Source organism: Chanos chanos, chromosome 7, assembly GCF_902362185.1.
Source record: "Chanos chanos chromosome 7, fChaCha1.1, whole genome shotgun sequence".
Taxonomy (NCBI): Eukaryota; Metazoa; Chordata; class Actinopteri; order Gonorynchiformes; family Chanidae; genus Chanos; species Chanos chanos.
Genome location: NC_044501.1, coordinates 42,171,239 through 42,192,051, shown reverse-complemented (window position 1 = coordinate 42,192,051; position 20,813 = coordinate 42,171,239). Strand labels below are relative to the sequence as shown.

General features: G+C 36.9%; 1 protein-coding gene across 1 annotated transcript in view; it reads right to left on the bottom strand.

Moving 5' to 3' along the window:
• The window catches only part of LOC115816400 (Fc receptor-like protein 3), a 63,211-nt gene that overhangs the window by 8,052 nt on the left and 34,346 nt on the right, over positions 1-20,813 (bottom strand). Inside the window, exons 4-7 of the mRNA XM_030779356.1 lie at positions 13,385-13,459; positions 13,192-13,254; positions 12,571-12,657; positions 12,297-12,344 (exon numbers count right to left, since the gene is read on the bottom strand). Coding sequence (XP_030635216.1) covers positions 12,297-12,344; positions 12,571-12,657; positions 13,192-13,254; positions 13,385-13,459 — 273 coding nt within the window. The remainder of the gene's footprint in view (positions 1-12,296; positions 12,345-12,570; positions 12,658-13,191; positions 13,255-13,384; positions 13,460-20,813) is intronic.

Here is a 20,813-nt window from a genome sequence, read left to right as displayed (position 1 = left end):
TATTCTTTTCTTAAAGATGTTTCTAATGTCTCCTGTCATTCTAACTAACTGACCTCTAACAGTGAGAGTGACAGGACTGCTTAGCTGTGAGGATGCGGGTCTGTAATAACTCTCTCCTTGACACCAGTACTGATCCTCATCAGATTTAACAGCTCCTCTGATGGTCAGTGTGTCTCCATTTACAGTGTGATGTCCAGTTGTAGACAATCTAATGTGAGAACTGCCTTTATACCACTTATATCTCCATGCACTTTCAGTCTTTATCTCACACTTCAGAGTGACTGTCTCTCCAGTGTACACAGTGGTCTCTGGTTTTACTGTCAGTGAAGCTGTTGGAAAGTCTGTGCAGATGAGAGAAAAGAAAAGAGGAATATTAAACATAGAACATTTACAAATCACTCAGTATTATCACTGACAGAAACAATGTAACTGCTGTAACATAAACAATGTTAAAAATGGCCTCTATTTCTCTTTACTGTACAGTGGACAGAGAGACATTTTGCGACTTTTTGAAATCACTATTTGTGCCTATCTTGTCTCAAAGATTTGTTTTCTTGTTGTGGATTCCAACAAGTCTTCAGAAATGTGTCTGAAATCCAAATTATTCCTACAAATATTATTAAATGTTTTATATGAAATGCTGCACATTCATTTTAAATTCAGAGAAGCTCTTAAGAGTGCTTCAGAGGTATCATACCATTTAAAGGTTACTCAGAATAAGACTAAAATTACCTGGAAAATATTTTTTTCAAGGCATTGGATAAGACCGTTTACCTCTAACAGTGAGAGTAATAGAGTTGCTTCTTTGTGAGGATGAGGGTCTGTAATCACTCTCTCCCTGACACCAGTACTGATCCTGGTCAGTTACAGCAGCTGCTCTGATGGTGAATGTGTCTCCAGGTATAGGGGAACCATTAGACTGAGACACTGCAGTCAGAGTTCTACCTTTATACCACTTATATCTCCAGTTCCACCCAGACTCTATCACACACTTCAGACTGACTGTCTCTCCACTGTACACAGAACTCTCTGGTTGCACAGTGAGTGTAGCTGTGGGTAAGTCTGTAGACATGAAGACAGTGTTATTAATACTTTAAATTCAGCATTTGTTTTAGTCAGGGACACTCGGTGTGACCTGAAGAGAACATGAAGAACTGTTGGACAGTTTTCTGAAACACAATATCATACAAGATGAAACCAACGTTAATTCTAAAGTGACAGCTGTGTTTTTTTTTTGTTTTTTGTTTGTTTTGTTTTTTGTTTTGTTTTTTTTGTAATTAGTCAGTCATTCTTACTGATAGACACAAAACAAATCAAAACAATTCAGAAATGACCAAAAAAGAGCATCAGGGTAATTGAAACAGTTGTCTCTACATTTGTGCTCTTATTTTTAGAGTATGAGTATTAAAATACCTAAATGGAAAAACAAAAGTCTACTTTTTATAAAGACATTTTGTTTATAAACATCACAACATTGATATACAAGTGCTTGAAATTGTAGTGTAGTCTGTTGAGGCAGGTGAACAGTGTAATATTAAGGGTTATGCAGAGATTTGTAATGTTATTTTATGGAGAAATATTCTTTTCTTAAAGATGTTTTTGATGTTTCCTGTCATTCTAACTTACTGACCTCTAACAGTGAGAGTGACAGGACTGCTTAGCTGTGAGGATGTGGGTCTGTAATCTCTCTCTCCCTGACACCAATAATGACCTTGGTCAGTTACAGCAGCTCCTCTGATGGTCAATGTGTCTCCATTTACAGTGTGATGTCCAGATGTATACAATCTAATGTGAGAACTGCCTTTATACCACTTATATCTCCATCCACTTTCAGTCTTTATCTCACACTTCAGAGTGACTGTCTCTCCAGTGTACACAGTGGTCTCTGGTTTTACTGTCAGTGTAGCTGTTGGTGAGTCTGTGCAGATGAGGGAAAAGAAAAGAGGAATATTAAACATAGAACATTTACAAATCATTCAGTATTATCACTGACAGAAACAATGTAACTGCTGTAACATAAACAATGTTAAAAATGGCCTCTATTTCTCTTTACTGTACAGTGAACAGAGAGACATTTTGCGACTTTTTGAAATCACTATTTGTGCCTATCTTGTCTCAAAGATTTGTTTTCTTGTTGTGGATTCCAACAAGTCTTCAGAAATGTGTCTGAAATCCAAATGATTCCTACAAATATCATTAAATGTTTTATATGAAATGCTGCACATCCATTTTAAATTCAGAGAAGCTCTTAAGAGTGCTTCAGAGGTATCATACCATTTAAAGGTTACTCAGAATAAAACTAGAATTATCTGGAAAATATTTTTTTCAAGGCATTGGATAAGACCGTTTACCTCTAACAGTGAGAGTAATAGAGTTGCTTCTTTGTGAGGATGAGGGTCTGTAATCACTCTCTCCCTGACACCAGTACTGATCCTGGTCAGTTACAGCAGCTGCTCTGATGGTCAATGTGTCTCCAGTTATAGTGGGACCATTAGACTGAGACACTGCAGTCTGAGTGCTGCCTTTATACCACTTATATCTCCAGTTCCTCCCAGACTCTATCACACACTTCAGACTGACTGTCTCTCCAGTGTAAAGAGAAGTTCCTGGTGTAACAGTGAGTGTAGCTGTTGGTACATCTGTATAAATGGAGAGAAGAGGAAAACTCTTCACAGACTGTTCATACATATTCACTGCAAACATTTATAATGACAATATAACTGTAATGTAGCATGTCTGGGAAATGGCAAGAGCAGGTTTTCAGATAGGTATTGCAGGTTTTTTGAATTCATTAATTAATTTATTTATTTTTTTTAAACTGCAGGCAGGTACACACTGAAAAGAACCCATAGTATATCGTATTACACACTGAATCAAACTCAAAATGACATAAAGCTTTTCCAGATGTCCCTCTAACATGATCATTCAGATGTGGGATTACTTATCTATTGCTTCTTGTTGTTTGTTATTTGTTACTGTTTATATTCTAGAGCATATATGGTATGTGTATGTTTATGAAACGAGTGTATGGAACTGCAGTGGTATTAAGGGTGGCAGACAACCAGTTTAATGTTATGGTTTGGGCAGAGTTGTCACTCCCTGTCCCTTTCTGTCCCTCTTTGTTTCATTTATATTGTTTTTCCCTCCCTCTAGTGGTCAGTGGAGGTATTGTAAAGCCCTGTTCCTTTTCAAGATTCAAGAGTTTTATTGTCATGTGCACAGCAAAACAGGCAGTTACACTGCACAATGAAATTCTTCCTTTGCTAATCCTCTGTTACCAGACGAGTATGAATAAAAGACAATGTATAAATAAAAATCTTTGTTCACTTTTGGTCAGTTTTGGTTTGTTCCTAGTTGTTTGGTTTGGTTTTGTTAGTTTAATCACTGAGTTAATTCTGCCCCATTTATACTTTTATTTACACTCATTGGTTTTCCCTGTTTCTTTGACTTGCATTGTTTGGTGTTTAACCCCATGTAATGGTGGCTTTTGGTTTCCCTGCTTTTGAAGATGGCTCTGTGTAAGTTTTGTTACTCTTTATTATGACAAGTGGAGATAAAGCAACAGGTGACCTACATCTGCATCCTGCCTCTTTATCGCAATGTGAGTTTAGAAATGTTGTTGTATGGAGAATATTTCTGATTTCTTTTAAATGTTTTTGATGTCTTCTGGCATTCTGACTTACTCACCTCTAACAGTGAGAGTGACAGGACTGCTTAGCTGTGAGGATGTGGGTCTGTAATAACTCTCTCACTTACACCAGTACTGACCCTCATCAGATTCAACAACTCCACTGATGGTCAATGTGTCTCTACTTACAGTGTGATGTGAAAATGTAAACAATCTAATGTGAGAACTGCCATTATACCACTTATATCTCCATCCACTTTCAGTCTTTATCTCACACTTCAGAGTGACTGTCTCTCCAGTGTACACAGTGGTCTCTGGTTTTACTATCAGTTTAGCTGTTGGTAAGTCTGTGCCAACAAGGGAAAATGTTGGAAAAATACTTCACACACAGCAAATAAAACCCATTTACCACTATCACTCAAACACTGAGTATTTGTCTGTAAAATGTGAACCATAAAATTTCACATCTGAGGGTCACTGTCTCTCCACTAAATATCTGAGTCCTTTGAGGATCCTGAATCAGAGAAGGTTTGAGCTTTTCTATAGAAATCAGATAAAATAAAATGTAATTCCAAAACTGTCTAAACAGAATGTCGCTTCACTTACATGGACGCCATGAGGAGACAGATAAAAACACGTCTTAGTAGGAAAAGTACAGCTTGCATTACATGTTTACTAAACAATGGTATTGTGTATGTCTGAATATGATGATTATGAAAAATTTTTATTACCTTGAGTTTGCCCAGAGTAGAAGAGTGAACTCAGCACTAAAACACAAACAGAGAAACTTAGAACACATCAGATACATTTGACCTTTAACTACACTGTCTTATCTCTATAAGATACTGATTTGACTCATTATAACTACAATGTCTTAACCCTATACGATACTGATTGGATTCATGCATTTTTATTTCTTCCTCTGATCATGATAATGCTACATCCCAATAGAAGACCTTGTGTGAATATGATGTGAAAGTATTCAACACAAACCTCTAGCCTTCAAACTCTCATTAACAAGCTGCTCTGACAATTCTGCTCAACTCTGTTATTAACAATATTTAATGGACTTGATCATAGAACAAAACAACATCATTAGAACAAAACATCTATGAATTTTTTTGGAATAAATTTATAGTTCACAACTCCATGTCTTTTAGTGTGAATACTGACTTTCATCAATACAAATTTTGAATGTGCTATTCATTCAACTATTGCTTTATATCTAACCCTCAGTGCACTTTTCTGTATGAAATTCTATAAATATGTAAACCTTCACTCAACAGTCCTGTTAACTAATAGAAAATCTTAGAATATTTATGGACCCTGTTTATGGAAATACATGCAATATAGACTATAACAACCAATGCCTTTCCACGTGTCAGACTTTATTAAACACCTTTCTCTCATAATTAATATAGGTAAAATGGATAACATTATTATCACATTAGATCAAGGATTTCATCTGTAGTTAGCAGAGACTAGCACTGATTATCACTTTAAAGTGAGGTTAATTCTATAAATTCAACATTATGTACAGATAGACATACTGATAAGGACCATCTAAATATAAAAGGGATATTCTGGAAACACAGTATCGAAAAGCTGCATAAGAACAACCTGAATGAACAGTAAATATAGTAGAACATTCACAGAGTGAAAGTTCAGCTGCAGACATCATGCACTCTGTCATCAACCACCGACCCATCCACACACTCACACACACACACACACACACACACACGCACGCACACACACACACATATTAACTCATCAAGACTCAGGGAGAGGCTAAGGACATGTTGAGACATGTGTTCTAATGTGAATGGATGAGGAGGTATGAGAGAGAAAAATGTATGAAGAGAGAGAGAGAGAGAGAGAGAGAGAGAGAGACAGAGAGACAGAGAGAGAGAGAGAGAGAGATGTAAGAGGAAGGTTGTGTTGTGGTTGTAGACTCTTTGGTTTCCTATAGAGTATAAATATATCTTCAAGACAAGTTTCAGGTTGGTTCATCCATAAGGCCGAAATATAGTGACTAACAATGCAATGAGAAATCTAATAATAAAGAAGAATGTGTTAAGACATTGATTGATCAAACTGAGCAGCTTTTGTCTCATCTGACAATAACTGTATCTTGCATATGACTGATGGTTCTAAATTGTTCAGTATATCAGACTTGAACCTGATGACATGGGTCTGTGTGAGTGTGAAAATGTAGGTGAGTAGCGTATATGGTCATTAAGCAGCTCCTCCTACACTCACTGGTCTGAAGAACTGGAAGAGAAGTCAAACCACAAACTCTTATCTCTGCTATGCTGCCATACATTAAACATCATGGGTGAGGTTATTAGAGTTTCAGTTTTAGCATGTTTGTCTGGTAGCTGTCTGGTTTCTTTCATACAGGTGTGTGTGTGTGTGTGTGTGTGTGTGTGTGTGTGTGTGGGTTGGTGTGTCTGCGCATTTGTGTCCATACGTTTGTGTATATGTGAATGTGTTCCTCACTAAGAAGAATCATCACTAATAATACATTTGGTCCTGTTATGGGAGAACATCCCTGACAGGGCACTTTATATATCGTTAATATACAAGCTTTCGTTTTGTATATTCACTTTTCAGTACTTGCTAATTTTAGTTATGTGTCTGCCTATAGGTAGGTAAACCCAGGGGTGTAGCTTTGACTTCTACACACACAGTCCCATGTGTGCTTAAATTGTACGCTGATTGGTGAAAACAAACAGTGACTGATTTTGTATGTAACAGAGGACTCATACATGATTCTACATCTTTCTAGATTGGTACAGGGGTCATGCAAACATAGAGAATTAAGACACTACAGGGTATTAGACAAATCAAACTGGGAGAAAACAGAGTAAAATCCTAAAGCAGAGGGCCAAGATACTATACCGATTATAATACTGATTATGATTTGTTAAGTGTCTTTAACAGTACAGGAATGAGAACATGCAGTTTTCTCTAATAAACCCTCTAACACCACCACATGTTTTATCTCAGTCTGAACAGGGAGAAAAAGAATGTCTGTAAATCACGGTATTGTTTACTCACAGTGGAAACTGTTCACTTAAGACAATTAATGTTCTTACTAATTACATACATTTATCACTAAAACATATAGAAAACAGCAGTAACTCACCACATCACTAAAACATATAGTAAACAACATTAACTCACCACATCACTAAAACATATAGAAACAATATTAATTCACCACATCACTAAAACATATAGAAAACAACATTAACTCACCACATCACTAAAACATATAGTAAACAACATTAACTCACTACATCACTAATACATATAGAAAACAACATTAACTCACCACATCACTAAAACATATAGAAAACAACATTAACTCACCACATCACTAAAACATATAGAAAACAACATTAGCTCACCATATCACTAAAACATTCAGAAACAACATTAATTCACCACATCACTAAAACATATAGAAACAACATTAACTCACCACATCACTCAGTCTCATCTAAAATGTGAAAAGTTAGCGATGTACTCTAAAGTGATTATAACAGCTTGAAAATGTTATAAGTATTCAGGTGAAAGATTGCATCATCTCACCTGAATATAGACTTTTTTCACTTTTACACAATGACATAATAAGATAACCTCAAGAACAAGAAAAAGAGAGTGAGAGATTACTTACTGAGCAGCACATGTAGTGGACTGAGCTCCATGCTGTATGAGTGAGAGATTGTGTGGACAACAATGTGTGTTATAAACACTTCCTGTATTCACACCGAGATCACACCTCTGCACACACACACACACACAGAGAGAGAGAGAGAGAGAGAGAGAGAGAGAGAGAGAGAGAGAGAGAGAGAGAGAGAGAGAGCGAGAGAGAGAGAGAGAGAGAGAGAGCGAGAGAGAGAGAGAGAGAGAGAGAGAGAGAGAGAGAGAGAGAGAGAGAGAGAGAAATATGATTTAACAGAAGTTTATGAGATTGATTAGACTGAGTTTATTAAATTAATTTTAATATAGACTAACCAGCTAATACAGATTACAGACTAAAAGACTGATTATTCGTAATTAGAGAATCATAGTGAGACAGAATGGCCTTTGCTCATTTTATAATCACAGTTCTATCACTTACTTATCTGAAAAAGAACTTCAGACACATCAATTGAGTTGTATTGTCCTCTGAACATTATTATAAGATCATTTTTCTGTCTCTCTCAGGCCCTTCTGAAGAGGTCAGTGAAGCAGCATACGGGGCCAGTTCTCACCCTTTCCCTGGTAAAAACCACATCACTGAAATAGAACAGAGGACAAACCACAAAGTCATACCTTCACTCTGTTCTCACGTATCATAAAAATAAGTTCTGTGGTTGGGACTTTTAGAGCCGTTATGTGTGTGTGAGCGCGCGTGTGTTTGTGTGTGCGTGTGCATATGTGTGTGTGCGCGCGCACATGTGTGTGTGTGTGTGTGTGTGTGTGTGTGTGCGCGTGTATGCCTGTGTGTGTGTGTGTACCCACAGGTTCCACCCCTCCCCCTTCCTGTTGTTGAAATGTCCTCTCTGTGCATAAGTGGTGGAAAATTCCGCTGTCTCTTTCAGTGACTCTGTTAATAAAGAGTGAATCTCACCACCAAGTTTGATTAAAAATACGTTGTCTGTAGCTCTTTAACTTCATCATTACTCGTATGGAAAATTTGAGTTTGACATTTATCCGTGTAAATTTTAATCTCATTTGAAATGTTGCTGTTGAGATGATAGAAAAGTCTCTGGTGTATGGAGAGACTCTGTGTGAAGACTTTGTCCAGGTGACCTGGTAGATCCAGATTCAACACAAAACAGGAGAAGACTCCTACACCCACATCAGCCATCATCACATTCATCACCTGATGGTGTCCAAGACTGTAGATGGGTTTAGGAGAGTTAAAGCAAGAGATCTCTCTCTCTCTCTCAGTTAGAGCTTCAGTAATCACAATAAAAACAGTCTATGCAGAGTGGTCACTCTGACAGTTGGTTTGCTTGAAATTGATGACTGTCAGTTTCTGTTAAATTCAGCAGGGCAATTTATGTACGTTGGCGTGTGATCTGTTTTATTCATAAGTTACTGACATAACATTATAAAAAAAAAATTTGCTGTGTACTAAATCTGTTATTTTAAGCATGTTGTTCTACCCAGGAAAGACTCCTCTTCTTATTTCCACCTTAGTCTATCACACCTCTCAGAAATGACCAGATTATCCCCCTTGTGGCCATGGAGAGAATTACACTCTATGTTCCCACAAATCATGGACTTTTATCTCTTTGTCACTGCAGCGTCTACACTACCTTTCTGAGACTGAGCTGTGAAACAGCCAAGGAAAAGAAAAGAAAAGAAAATCAGGTTGATTCAATTATTCATTAAAAGTAATTTCTTTTATTTTGAGGGGATTTCTCACATCAAAACCCCTCTGTTGTCTGACCACACATACAACAGTCACTAGTAACAGTAACAGACATGGAGACAATGTCATTAGAGACCTGAGAGGACAAAGCTCTCTCTGGGAAGAGTGCCTAGGTTTATTGTTTTGTAGTCATTGCAGAAGGCCATTTACATGTGCTTAATGTAAAAAAAAAAACAAACAAACAAAAAAAAAAGTTTGTTTTTTTTTTTAACTGTGGTGGATAAGGCCTAAACAAAGTGTGATTTACTATTATTATTATTATTATTATTATCATCATTATTATTATTATTATTATTATTATTATTATTATTATTATTATTATTATTATTATTGTTATTATTTGCTCTAGAGCAACAGTCTTGAGTTTTTCATATTGTATATGTGTACATAAAACTTGTACCTGGTTTAGTTCACAAAGTGATCTATAAATGACTTATGAGGAATGTGAGAAAGTGGAGGTAATTACATGTTCAGAGAGGTCACAAAGAAGACCTTGGAACAAAGTCTCACTTAGTAACATGTTTCAGCACCATGGATAGCGTCCAAAATTACTTCCCTGAGGTTTACTGTTAGGAATGACCACATTCAACATTCCTGAAATACAACAGGAGAGAGACAAAGATGTATTCAAAATCCAACAGTTTACTAAACAAGAGGGAATGACTGAATTAATCAATTTATCGTTTCTGATAAAACTTAATGCTTGTGATTGATGTTTTCATTCATGTTAAACTAATGTGATCTTAAAATGGACAATTTCAAGATCCTCCCAAAATCTCACACCATACACACTGCAGCAGGACTTCACGTTTCACACATTATCTCCACATTCTCCTCAGAATCAAGTTTAAAAAGAACATATTTTCCCATTTTCTCATTTTACAGTTGCTTTGACTTGAGTTGGTCCTGGGACTTGTCATCCTGTCTTCATGATTCAATAATGTGCATATACAAAAATCTAACTGAAGATGATGATTGGCTTCCGTAACCTTATTTGAGATGATGTCATTTTTGTGTAATGTGCTAACTGACACTGTTGGAGATGATGTCATTTTGTGTAATGTGCTAACTGACGCTATTGGAGATGATGTGTCTTTGTACAACCTTCTGCTTGATTCAGACTGAAGTTCAGCTGGGCTTCATATCCACTCAGTTTCCTAATCCAGCCGCATATGAGGCCCCTGTTATCAGATGTATGACACACAAGATACACCACACAGACATTATGAGATGACAGCCATGTTATATTTTACTGCATCTATATGTCCTCAGCTGACCTCAATAAAATAGTGAGAGACATTGTGTTTATTGTTTTGGTACAGAGACACTTGTTTCTTTACTCAAACTAAAGGCACTGGTTGTTTTGTGGAAGAGAGTTTGAGTCTTTTATTTGCATCAAGGTTAAATGGATGTGCAGTAAGGGAACTACAGTATATACATGTCATAATCATTGGGAGACTCATCTGTGAGGCTGTGGTAAGAGGATCCAGCCTCAGTGCTGGAAAATAAAAGAGACAGAGACATGGTTGAGGGTTCAGTATCTTATATTAACCCATCTCTCAGAGGAGCAACAAACTCTTTTGTTGAACATATAATGTAGGCTGGATCTGAAAGCCATGGAGTGGAGAAAGCTAATTCTACTGTCAGGCCTACAACAGGCCTTTGAGTTACAGACTAACTCAGTCACTGACAGTTAACTTTTCAGAGGAGCTTGCTTCATTTGGAGATTCCTTGCAGGTGTGCAACCACATTCAAACACTAGAGGACAGCATTGTAACATAGCTTTTTCTTTTTTTTTCTTTTTTTTTTTTTTTTTTGTAAATGAGTTACTGTGTTACCGTTACTGTTTACATGTTACTGACAGTGATGGAAACAGTGCAGTTCTGAGTAATGTCTCTATCTGCTGGACAAAAGGTGAATTCCCTCAAATCTCCACACTGATTGCAAATGTAGATGTAGGTGATACTGGTTATACAGAGGTCATGTTGAAATTTTCCAACTGTGACTGAACATAAAAAAAAAAGAAGAAAAGAAAAGAAAAACAAGCCTGAGACAAAAATAAGATAATACAAAATTCTACTAAATAAAGAATACACAAATACACTAAAAAGATGATGAAGCGAATGCATGTTTCCTTATGTTTCCTTACAATGTTAAATCTGTCATCATTGTTCTTACAGTTAATTTGGTTTTACAGTTTATAAGTTTGAGAAACAAAAGCTGTTGAAAAGATCACACAGGGCCAGAGTACAGATCAGATCAATGATGAAATGAGGAAGAGGAGGAGGAGACAAAGCTGAAAAACACCAGAGTATTTTATCATCTGAACAGATCATCACTGAAGTCACACTCATAACTGTAGAGTGGTTACATTTAGTTAAATAATAGGACATTCTTTAGAATAAAAACACTAGAGTATTTTATCATCTGAACAGATCATCACTGAAGTCACACTCATAACTGTAGAGTGGTTCCAATAACAATAATAGGACATTGTTTAGAATAAAAACTAATTCACCTCTTCATGGAATAGCTGCAATTTGCAAAAAAAACCAAAAAGTAAAACTTTGCACATTTAATGTAATAATGTAGATATAACAATATACTAAAGATGCATTTGTAAAACTGTCTGATCACAGATTATTTTTACTAGAACTATAATAAAAAGCTTTATAAAATTCTTTAAAAATATCACAGTGTATGCTTGGCCTGTCATCCAACTGATGACTCATCATGGTTACAGTGATGTTGTAATATCGGTTGACTGAATCCTGATGTGATTATCTGGCATTGGCACCTGTAAAAGATCAAAGCTCGTTAAATAACATAAAAGCACATATCACATATACAACAGATGCCATGAATCCATCTCTGAAATTCTATAAAGCAATTATGAAAAATATATCTAGACTTCATCTGATGATATTGTCTTTAGGATGATATGACATTGCTTCAGAAAACACTATCTGCACTTTCTGGGTAGTCTCAGTTGTGTGGGAACCCTACTCAAATTGCTCTCTCTCTCTCTCTCTCTCTCTCTCTCTCTCTCTCTCTCTCTCTCTCTCTCTCTCTCTCTCTCTCTCTCTCTCTCCCCCTCTCCCTCTGCCCATTATTTATTTATTTAAATAAATAAACAAATGAATAAATGAAATCAAAGTAACTACAGTAAAGTAAATTAGTATTAGCATTTAGAACCTACAGGATTCATACGCAAATTATCATTATCATACTCACCGTGTTTGAGCTGGGAATACACAGGCTCTGTCATGATACTGATATTGCCTAATATAGGGAAACACATTCACTTTAATTGCAGTTTCATATTTCTGCACATCAGTATGGAATTGTCCAGCTTAAAAATTTTATTTTACATTTTATCTAATAAAAATAGGAGTAATATTGAGTAAAAGGGCTGTAATCAGAGTTTCATAACAGGTCTAATAAAGTGAACAAACTCCATAATTTAACACAAAAATTATTTCATTTACTTCTAAAACATTAGTCTCACCTTTATTCTTCTTCTTGTTTTTCTTGTGTTTTATCACAATAGGAGCATAAGTCACATAAGTAACATCACTGGGTCCAACTACACAATCTATTGTTAAGCAGACGAAATACAGTTCAAATGAGAGAGATTATTCATCTCATATTCCCCATTATCTGGTCTAATAATGTTCCTATGTTTTAATGGCCTAAAACAAAGGTCAGTGTTCACATTATAAAATAAGTGCAATACCTACACACACTACATTAGATCCAGACTGATATACTGTCTCTCTTACTGAAGGCTTTAAAACTCCAACATGTTCAGTCTCAGTTAAAATTCCATGAGTCCATGTGATGGGGAGTGTTATCAAAGTCAAGTCAAATCAAATCCATATACAAGCATACAGTGGTTTCTCACTGACCACAGTGTAATATACAAGACAGGGACAGTGTATATAGGACGACACATAGAGCAAGTAACAAGACAGTGAAAGACTAAGTGACACATGATACTATAGAACTGGACATAACAAGTGGAGGATAATGTAACATAATAAGTAAAATATTATAGATTATAATACAACAAATACACAGTACAGTCGGAAATAAAAAAGAAAAGAAAAAACATGTGGTGCTGTTATACCTGTGGTTGTGTTTGACTTCAGCTGTGAGTAAACCGTGTCCTCCTCTGGTCTGTTGGTCTTTTCTGATACGGGTAAGAGTTTGAATTTATGAGATATGACTTCATGCATAATGAAATTCTTGATGACTGATACAATATGAATGGAATAACTATAGAGTTGTGTTGCTGTGGTTGTGAGATGAGATTGATTTACCTTTGTTCTTTATTTTCATGTTTTTCATCACAATCTGAGAGTAAGTCACATCACTTGATCCCTCTTCAGCATCACCTAACACACAAAACACGAAATGATAAATTGTTATCTTTCAGTTTATGGCTGACTTTTTTGTGACTTTTCCAGACGTATGGACATGTAAAAACTCTACTACTGTGACTGAGACATGGAGGAGTTCAATGTGTAGAGATGTTTGTAAAGTTGTAGTTCTGTTCAGACCACACAGTGGAGACAAGTGTCCTGACTGAATACCCATTTCTCCTCTGGTTTGGTTCTGGTCCCGCTTTGAGGTCTGACTGTGGCGTCTCTGTCTATTGACTCTAGAGGACGACAGAGATCTGTTACATGAAATGACACCTTTATGTGCAACGCTGGTAAACTATGTGCAACAATGATAAACTGTATTAATGAAAATATAAAAACACTTACAGAAATGATTTATTAAAGCTGGAACCTGCAATAATTTAGAAAACACAACTGTCACTTTAAAATTACTTAGTGCACAGCACATTAAGCTTATATGAGATTTGTAAAGTCATTATATCACTGTAATCTTCATTATTAGGTCTTTATAGTAATAGTCAGTAATCGATGCACTGAGTCTATGTTTTTACCTGAGCAATAAATCAGAGTCATTATAATGATGAACATGAAGAACATGCCCAGTCCCACCATCACTCCTACTGTTACAGCAGAGAATCCATAACCTGACACTGAGTCTATTCACACACACACACAAACACACACACACACACACACACACACACACACACACACACACACACACACACACACACACACACACACACACACACACACACACATTCATTAGTTATGCACTGCAGTATCACACTGCAGTTACAAATATCTGATATAAGGGGTGTGTGAGTGTGTGTGTGTGTGGTGTGTGTGTGTGTGTGTGTGTGTGTGTCTCACCTCTGACAGTGATCCAGCTCTTTGGTGACTCTCCTCTGTCTGGGTGTTTACACCAATACAGACCCTCATCTGACTTTGAGACAGTAGGGATGGTCATCTCTCCTGTAGTCTGATTCTGGAGGACTAATTCATCTTTATAGAAATCAGCTCTGAGGTCTGAGGAGGTGTTTCGATATCTACAGCGCAGAGTCAAAGTATCTCCCTCTGTAACAGGATGGACACGACTCTCCAGGATCACATCACCATCTATAGAACAGAATACACAGAATATAGAACAGAATATATTTTGGAGAGTATATTTTGACTTATTCACGCAAGTAAGAGTGCATCTCATACAACATACAATCTCTACTGTTTGGGACAATTCTTGTTTGAGAAAAAAAAAAATATATCCTTCCCTTGTATGGTGTTCGGGTCTGTGGGACCCATTTTCAATGTTTACTAAAAGAAAAATGGTGCAATGAATTATTTGTTCAACCTGAGACTCATTGACCTGAGGGTAATAAAAGTGTGGGGCTTGTAAGTGAAAAAAGTAAAGAGGTGATTGTACAAGAGAGAGAAGCTTTGGAAGATGAAGATGAAGAGTTTTCAGAATATGAGGATCACGTTTCTGACAGGTTTCTGTGAATTCAGAAGAGGATGAGATTGAGCCTCGGGCAGCCCCAGGACCAGCAAGATCACAATTTATCACAAAACACGAATAGCACTCCTACTGATAAATGACATCTAACAGATCTAAATGGCAAATATTAACCATATATGCTGTCAATATTGGTTATAATTGAGATCAAGTCAATATCTGTTATTTTTACATACACTTTGTGGCTGGACTGTCTTAAAAACCCAATAATGTTGTGGGTCCACCAGATCCACTAACACTGAGTGTGTAAGAAATAAATGAACACCGTATAAGGGTTAATGATTTTTATTAATTAAAGTGATACACATTTTGAAGGCTTACCAGTCACTGTCATGTTGAGAGGATTACTGTTCCCTCCAGAGTCAGACTGACACCAGTACACTCCACTGTCTGATGACTGGAGGGAGCTGATGCTACATGTAGATCCTGTCACTGATCCCCAGTCTGATGAACAGTCTGACACCTCTCCATTATCTGTGTATCGTCTCACTGTCCATCCAGTAGAGTAACTCTGTACCTCACAGCTCAGTGAGAGAGAATCAGATGTAAAGTGTTGAGCTCTGTTGGGACTGACAATCAGAGAGACTGGAGGAGACAGACCTGAGACACAGAGAGACAGATGTTCAGACAAGGTCTATTTGTGGTACACATAAAATGTATAAATTCAAAGGTGAATGGGAAAGACCTGTTACTTGTCTTACCAGTGACCCACAGTGGCTGTGTTGTGCTGTACTCTGAGTAATAGACTGGGTTTCCTCTCTGTGCTCTGCACACATAAACTCCTGTGTGTTTAAGAGCAGCAGGGCTGAGAGTGTAGGAGTCTCCAGCTCCTCTGCTGCTGTCTGAGAGGAGTTCTACAGAGTTAGAATGAACCCTGGGTACGCCAGTGTTCATAACTTTGTACCAGAGGAATGTCCAGCCTGTAGAGGAGTTTTTAACGTCACAGCTCAGAGTCACTGAGTCTCCCTCAGTAAGACGCATTTTAGGAGAGACACTCAGAACTGACTGGGCTTTACCTGTTAGAGCAGAGAAAATATTATATGCATTACATTCTGTTGTTTGTTCATCAAGTTAAGTAATCAATGCTTAATGTCTCTAGTTACAAATTAGTGATAAGTACTCTTTAAACTAACAGACTCACCTGCTGACACAATCAGTGTTACAGCATCACTCATCTCTGAGTTCTGTGAGTCTCTTCTGCGTTTTCCTCTACAGGTGTAATCACCACTGTGGGACTCATTAACAGGACTGATTGTGTATTCCTGATCTTTACTGACAGGACTGAGTGAAGAACTCTTCTTATACCAGCTGTATTCCCAGTCATTGTCTCTCTCTCCCTGTATTTGACATCTGAGAGTGACAGTCTCTCCTCTGAATGTCTGTTTATCAGGCTGCAAGATCACAACAGCCTTTGGACTCTCTGTAGAATAACATACATACCACACCAATGTACAGCACACAAATATAAAACAAACACAGAACAGAGAGTGACACATCTAAACTCTACAAAGACAATAAAAACTCAAACTCAGTATATTTCCAAATACAACATAGTCATTTCCATATAACTGTGTGAAATTATTCACCTGTAACATTTACCCAGACTGCATCACTGTATTGTGTGTAGTAGACTGGGTTTCCTCTTCCAGCTCTGCACCAGTACTGTCCTCCATCAGAGTCTGTAACAGAACTGATTGTGTAGGAGTCTTTATAAGTCTGTGTCAGTGCTGAAGAGTTCTGTGTGTGTCTGTACCAGTAAAACACCCATCCTGTGGACTGGTCCAGTTTACAGCTCAGAGTAACTGTGTTTCCTCTCAGTACTGCTCCTTTAAGACTGGAGGTGAGTTGAGGTTTTGGTTTTGATCCTGTGGGAGGGTAATGAATAGTTCAGACTCTACACTGTCAGAAATATCATACTACACTGGAAGTCTATGTCAGATTAATCACTCACCTATCACACTGAAAGCAACAGAGTTACTTATTTGTGAGGATGTTGGTCTGTTATCACTCTCTCCCTGACACCAGTACTGATCCTGGTCAGTTACAGTAGCTGCTCTGATGGTGAATGTGTCTCCAGTTATAGTGTAACCATTAGACTGAGACACTGCAGTCTGAGTGCTGCCTTTATACCACTTATATCTCCAGTTCCTCCCAGACTCTATCACACACTTCAGACTGACTGTCTCTCCAGTGTACACAGGTGTGTTTGAGTTCAAAGTAAGTTTTGATCCAGGTGGGTCTGTATGAGTAAAGTACATATTTATTATGTTTAGGAACAGAAAATAGCTTAGTGTTTTTTTGTTGTTCTAAACTATTACCAAGAGCAGGTTGCTTTTTTTTTTTTTCTTCTTCTTCTTTTGAAATCAATTAGAGTAAACACAGAGACACTCATATGGACATCCAATCTATCTCTCCCTTGTTTATCATAATGTGTTTTGCCCACAGTTTGCTTACCTCTTACAAGAAGATAGACAGAGCTGTTGGTGTATGATGCAGTAAATAACTGTTGCACCTCTCCCTGACACCAGTAGCGACCCTGGTCAGACCTTGAAACTCTTCTGATGGTCAATGTGTCTCCAGTTATAGTGTAACCATTAGACTGAGACATTGCAGTCTGAGAGCTGCCTTTATACCACTTATATCTCCAGTTCCTCTTAGACTCTATCACACACTTCAGACTGACTGTTTCTCCAGTGTACACAGTTGTGCTTGGTTTCACACTCAGAGTAACTGTGGATAATGTGGTACACAGAAGAAGCCAGAGGAATGCTTTCAGTCACAAATTTAAAATGGATCCATCTTTTCTACCCAGAAAATAAAATAGCTTAGTTTATTTGTATATTTGTGCAGACCACAGCTTCTCTCTGAGTGTGGTATATGAGTCACTCTGTACACAGACACACACAGCAGCTGTGTACGATACGATATGTGCCTCTGTCGCCATAGCAAGATTGTTACTTACTTACTTAGTTAGTTAGTCAGTTAGTTAGTTAGCAATCACTCAAACGAAGTACTGGTAAACAACTGATCAAATGGTCTATGTCCTTTGACAGGTATTGTGAATAATAATCTACCAGTAGAAATAACAAAGAGATGTCAAAGATAAAATTATGAAAACACAAATCAATGAAAAATCTGTCAACAATCTGGATGAGGATTCATCATTACCTTTAGCCTGTCCAGAGCAGAGGCAGGGCAGACAAGTCAGCACTAGAAGAAATCAGAAAGAAAAATGTGTCAGAGTGTCCCTGTCAAATATGAAATATTATGAGTGGATGTTTGATATGTTGTCGGCTCTGGGAGTATGTGTGCGTGTGTGTGTGTGTGTGTGTGTGTGTGTGTGTGTGTGTGTGTGTGTGTGTGCGTGTGTGTGTGTGTGTGTGTATAGTTGGGGAGGATGTGGGACAGTTAATGATTATAGTGACTCAAAGTGCAGACACTGAAACTGAATGTCCTTTTAAATATACTCCATTTAAATAAAGGCTTTACCTCAACACTCAGTAGACATTAATGAGTCTTTACTGGTGAATCTGTTCAGAGAAAACATGTTCAACACCACACAACTTTTCATTTATTACTTATGGATTCCTGAACTGTTACAAAGTGAAGGAAATGTTGTGTGATAGGGTCTGAGGTGTTGTGAGTTAGTGTGAGTGAACAGTCTCTTCTGTCATTTGCTGAGGGTACAGACAAACTGGTCACAAAGTATTCACAATGTATTCACTCACTTATCCAGACAGAGAGTGCAACACTTTCACACTTAGAGAGAGAGAGAGAGAGAGAGAGAGAGAGAGAGAGAGGGAGAGGTTATGTGAATAAAATATGATCACTTTTTTTTTTATCTTAGAGCCATTATTATTTGACAGACTCATTCGGTATTTGAAAAAAGACACAGGATTTTTTTTTCCTCTTACATACACTTGTCACAGCTGGGTAAGAGCAGAAACTGCCTGACATGTTTGATTTTTTCTTATTTGTCATGACAGCCTGTTTACTACATTAAGACAATGTGTAAAGTGTCCAACTGGTTAAGATATTATAGTTTTAGGTTTATCATAATTGGCTGGGAAGTTGTATTGTTTTTAATAGTCTTATTGTGACATCGTAAAGTGATTTTAGAACCAGCCAATGATAATGCAACATGCTAATAATATTAATATTTCATTTTATTTCCTCATGTTCAACTATGAGAAAAGGACAAGAGACCAGTTAGCTCCTCCTCTCACTGCCTGACTGGTAGAAACCCACATCAAACCTCATGAACACTGTGGTTTGGCAGCTTTTAGCAAGCATGCCTGTTGCATGTCAGTGTTTGCTTTGTGTATGCATTTTCTTATGAAATGTTTGTCCTAAAGGTTGTTTAAAAAAATTGCGCGTATATTAAGTCATGCATTTTTGCATGATTTGCATGAATTTTAGACAAGAGTGTGCATGCAGATGCCTGTGTGTGTTTGTGTCTGCATGTGTGGGTGTGTGTTTGTTTGTTTGTTTCTATACATATGTCTGTACTCTGCACTGCTCTCTGGTCAGACTATAGCACAGACCTGGTTCTTTCAAATGCTCTGTCAAAAGGTTCCTCAGCAACTATGACATGAAACTCTAAGTAGTTATTTACTTAAATACAATGTGTTTATAATTTATTACCTCTGGATTTTGAAAACTCAAAAAAAAAAAAAACTTTAATACTTAAAATAGTTTTAATTTAAAAAAAAAATGTTTCTTCTTCTTTCCACTCCATGTCTAACTCTCACACTAAATCTTCCCCTGTACTGAAACCTCTAAAACTCATGTCTAACTCTCACCAAATCTTCCCCTGTACTGAAACCTCTAAAACTCATGTCTAACTCTCACCAAATCTTCCCCTGTACTGAAACCTCCAAAAATCATGTCTAACTCTCACACTAAATCTTCCCCTGAACTGAAACCTATAAAAGTCATGTCTAACTGTCAGACTAAGTCTTCCCCTAAACTGAAACCTCTAAAAATCATGTCTAACTCTCACATAAAATCTTCCCCTGTACTGAAACCTCTATAAAACTCATGTTTAACTCTCATACTAAATCTTCCCCTAAACTGAAACTTCTAAAAATCATGTCTAACTCTCACCAAATCTTTCCCTATACTGAAATCTGAAAAATCATTTTGGTAAAATTATTACCATTTAGAAATCCACCAGACACCAGCTATGACAATACGCCCAAGCTGTTTTTGAAAATTTGACTGTCCAAATGGCCTTACCCATGTTTTTCATACTGTTTTGTAATGTCCTGTTTTTTTTTTTTTTTAGAAAATATTCTGCATTTTATTAGAAAACCTTTCTTTTTTCATAAAGTTTTACACCATACGATGTACTATCGCATTAAATAATTATAATAGTAATATAAAAAAAAAAATACTGATAAGCAGCAGTTATCAAACCAACAAAATGACCAAACCATGAAAGTGATGAATTCACATCAATTTGATTGGCAGAGAGCAAAACTGAACAAAAATGGCTCACAGCGTTGCTTCAGATTTTAATCATGTCTACAAGATAATGAGTCACTTGGAGGTTTTAATTTTCTTTCTTTCTTTTTTTTTAATGCAATGATATTTCTCTTTCCTCTTTGCTTAATGTAGATGTTAAATATCACAACCATGTTTCTGAATAACATATCTACAGGAAGTTTAATAATTCAAAGAGTCAAGTCCTTATGAATACCCTCACTGTAACAGTTAGATCAATGGTGGCACTTTGTCACTATCAGCTGTTTTAAAACAAATTAAATCACTGATTAGCATGACAATGATTAGCAGGGCATAGGGATTTTAAATGTAAAATGTAAAGGTGTA